The following is a 3401-nucleotide window of genomic DNA, read 5'->3' as shown; positions in this document are numbered from 1 at the left end:
TATTCAACAACAAAAAAAAACCATTTTTTCAAGTTTTTATTTTACTCAGTTTTTTAATCAATATTAAGCATAATGAGTATTTATAAATCATTGTCAAAATAATATTTTACAAGTTAAATAATTTTTAAGTATTTTTAAGAGTGTGTTTAATTGTGTTTTAATTTCTTAGTCTATTTTTTAAAAACTATTTTATGAAACATGTTTCATAAACTGATGTTTAGAGAGTAAAAGTGGAAAAATAAGATGTGAAAATACAAGGAAGAACATGAATAATAGAAAATTAAAAGTAAAAAACCCAAAAATCGATCATAGAGATGTTATAGTTTTTTGGTTTTGAAAAAACTAAAAAAAGAGATAGTAGTTTTAAAATAAATTCAATTCCATATTTTAATAAGTAATGGTTAATCCAGTGGTAGGTATATATTGTTTAACACTTGAAATTTTTTTCCATTCAATTTTTTTAATATTTTTCATAACACTTAATTTATTTATTACATATATCATATGTTATATTGTTATTTTTCTCTATTCTCTTCCTTTCTCTCTAGTTATTTGTAAAAAAAAAACATATAATTTATTTCCATTGCATAAATTTTATCCATGTCTATCCATGCCTATGTTTTTATTCTGCCACATATACCCTAAGTGTTAGCAAATATGTGCACACATTAACCTAATTAAACTATACTAGAACTATATATCGGACTTGATAGAAAGTGGAGATAAGCCTAGGAAGACAAGAAAAAGGATTGAACACATGATCATCCTCATGTCACATGCAGTTGCCATGGATCTAACACCAAAGTTATGATCAGAAAACCTCTCAAGGCAGGTGACTCACGAAATGAACAAGCCAATTTGCTTCCAAAATTCACCATAAATAGGGACACTACTCAATGCAAACCATGCATACACAATCATATACAGTGGGATTAGTAAACAAATTAATTAATAACCAAAAGTTATTTAAATTGAAGTCATGGCTGCAGCAACAAAGTCTCTCCTCTCTTTAATTCTTCTCTTGGTTGTGTCACATGAGACACAAATGGCCATGACACAGAGCAGCACCTGCTCAAGCCAGCTGAGTGACCTCAATGTTTGTGCACCATTTGTGGTGCCTGGTGTCAACACAAACCCTAATGCTACATGCTGCAATGCCCTTCAAGCTGTGGACCGTGACTGCCTTTGCAACACCATTAGGATTGCTTCTCAACTCGCTTCTCAGTGTCAAATTCCATCCCTTGGCTGTGGTATGCTTCTCACGTTCTTCTTTAACATTAGAGTGTGTTGGGATAAACTTTTCCATAAAAACTCATAAGAAAAGAAAATGAGAAGTAAAATGAATTGAATTTCTTTTGTAAGATGAAACCATTAATATTTGTGAGAGTGATAAGTTGATTTTAATTAATTAATTCATGGAAGAAACCCATTTCATTTTATTTTCTTATTTTCTTTTTCAACAAGTACTTGTATAGAAAAATTTATTTAAACATGATCATATTCTACCAAGTTTTTCTTCTTAATTTTATTCTTATTCAATATGATTACTCTTGAAAATTAATTTACAGGTGCAAATTAGAGCATATGAAGCGGATGGTAGGAGAATAAGGCTGAAACCCCATCTCTGTGTTTTCTTCTATATTTTAGTTATAATGTCATCTGGTTTCCATGTCCTTGGAGAAACATGCTATACCATGCATGGCAAAAGGAGATGAATACAATGAAATAAAGAAGTGATTTTTTTTGGCTTTTAGAAACATATTGAGTATTCTATAATTTAGTTTTATGTTCTTGGTGATTAATAGTTGTTGAATGGCCAAATGACAGGTTTTGATTAACTATTAGTGTTAAAACCAATGAAATAAAAATAAAAAAAAGGAAGAAATACAATTGAATACAAAAGAATTGCCTTTTTCACATCAAGAGCATTCACAAGGCAGGGAAATGAAGGTGACCATCTAACCTGAAATTATTATTGGACTAGTTATACAAAGTGAATTTTACATCGGATATATGAGACAAATATTTTAGTTTAGTACCAAACCAATTTTACGAATTCATAGCCGGTCATTTTATTAAAAAAAAACATAATGCATTTTTTAACCACCCATGTAGTAAGGTGATATATCAGTTTTCTATTTGTCACATTTTTGTGCCAAATACTTTCGTGCTGATTATCCCCTCTAAACATATGAATATTTTAAAGTGAACTTTTTCTTTGGTGAGTGAATTCGACACTAAGGGTAAATCAATGATTTGTCTTGTAAGTAAATCGGATTTTTGTACGGTACGAGCCTGCAACGAGTATTGGGCCAATGTCAAGTAGAATGCACCGTTTACTATGTCATCAAGGCTTAATGTTGGACTTAGTAAAGGACTACATTTCATGAGCCCAGATGAAAACTTGTGCAATAAAATGAGGAATGTTATTCTCATGATCACTCCCATTTTAAGTTCATATCCTAACTTTCAATTGTGTTAAATTTTTACAAAAACAAAAATAACCCAAATAAAACATGTTACACAGAACCCTTTCCCCAGCTGCAATTCATGTTACAAATGACAACCAATCCGCAGCAAGAAAGGAAAGGATTACAGCAAAACATAACTCAGCTAAAGAAACAAAAATGATAATCCTACTACCGAGTATGTTGGAAGCAGTTAAAAGGATCAAGTCTCCAAGTATAGAACGAGACTTCCAAGCCTTTGACATTTACATGCATGGCACCCATATCTTTGCTTAAAGATATCTTCAATGAAGGTAATTGGAATCTGAATATATGCTCTAGCACCCGCTTGAATCAGGCCGTCAGGGACATCATTAACAACACTTTCCTTGCAGCTGATCTTCATGCAATCTGCAATGGGCTTAAGCTGGCTTGGCAAACAGGCTTTAAAGACATCATTTGTGTAACTGATTCAAAGTGTGCTATTGAGTTGATAGCTTCCTCAACTCACCACCATGCTCCTCTCGTTAATGCAATTCGTGATCTTTTGGCTAAGGACTAGGTGGTCGTGCTGCAACATACCTTGCATGAAGGCAACTCGGGTGCTGATTGGTTGGCCAACAAGGGATCTACCATGGAATATGGATGTTGGTTTCACTGTTTTACCCAACTACCCTAGTGATTTACATTTTTTATTAGTTGCTGATTCTGTGGACACTACTTTCATTAAGCCCTAGTTTGTTCATGTTTCCTTTTCTTTGCTTTCCCATTGATAAAAGAAAAAAAACGGAAAATATTTTGTCAACCCAAACATGTTTCCACATATTTATCCTATTGCAGTCATTAATTTAACATTTGCTTGCGGAGTTAGGGGACCGCTACGTATTTGATGAACCAATGTACGATAGACCCACACTTTAAATGTTTCATATTTTTTCAAATATCCTTTATTAC

At 32.5% G+C, this 3401-nt stretch overlaps 1 protein-coding gene across 1 annotated transcript; it reads left to right on the top strand.

Annotated features, from left to right (window-relative positions):
* The first annotated feature begins 922 nt into the window (after nucleotides 1-922).
* LOC114390075 (stamen-specific protein FIL1-like) lies at nucleotides 923-1705 on the top strand. Its single transcript, XM_028350760.1, has 2 exons — nucleotides 923-1250; nucleotides 1569-1705. Exons 1-2 carry the CDS (start codon nucleotides 980-982, stop codon nucleotides 1577-1579), a joined length of 282 nt encoding a protein of 93 aa, XP_028206561.1. The 5' UTR covers nucleotides 923-979; the 3' UTR covers nucleotides 1580-1705.
* The last annotated feature ends 1696 nt before the right edge of the window (nucleotides 1706-3401 follow it).

Source organism: Glycine soja, chromosome 16 (assembly GCF_004193775.1).
Source record: "Glycine soja cultivar W05 chromosome 16, ASM419377v2, whole genome shotgun sequence".
Lineage (NCBI taxonomy): Eukaryota > Viridiplantae > Streptophyta > Magnoliopsida > Fabales > Fabaceae > Glycine > Glycine soja.
Note: the sequence above shows the minus strand (reverse complement) of the source record. Positions and strands in the feature narration are given on the sequence as shown.

Coding starts and splice junctions, on each gene's coding strand:
- LOC114390075 (XM_028350760.1), top strand. CDS start 980: ATGGCTGCAGCAACAAAGTCTCTCCTCTCTTTAATTCTTCTCTTGGTT.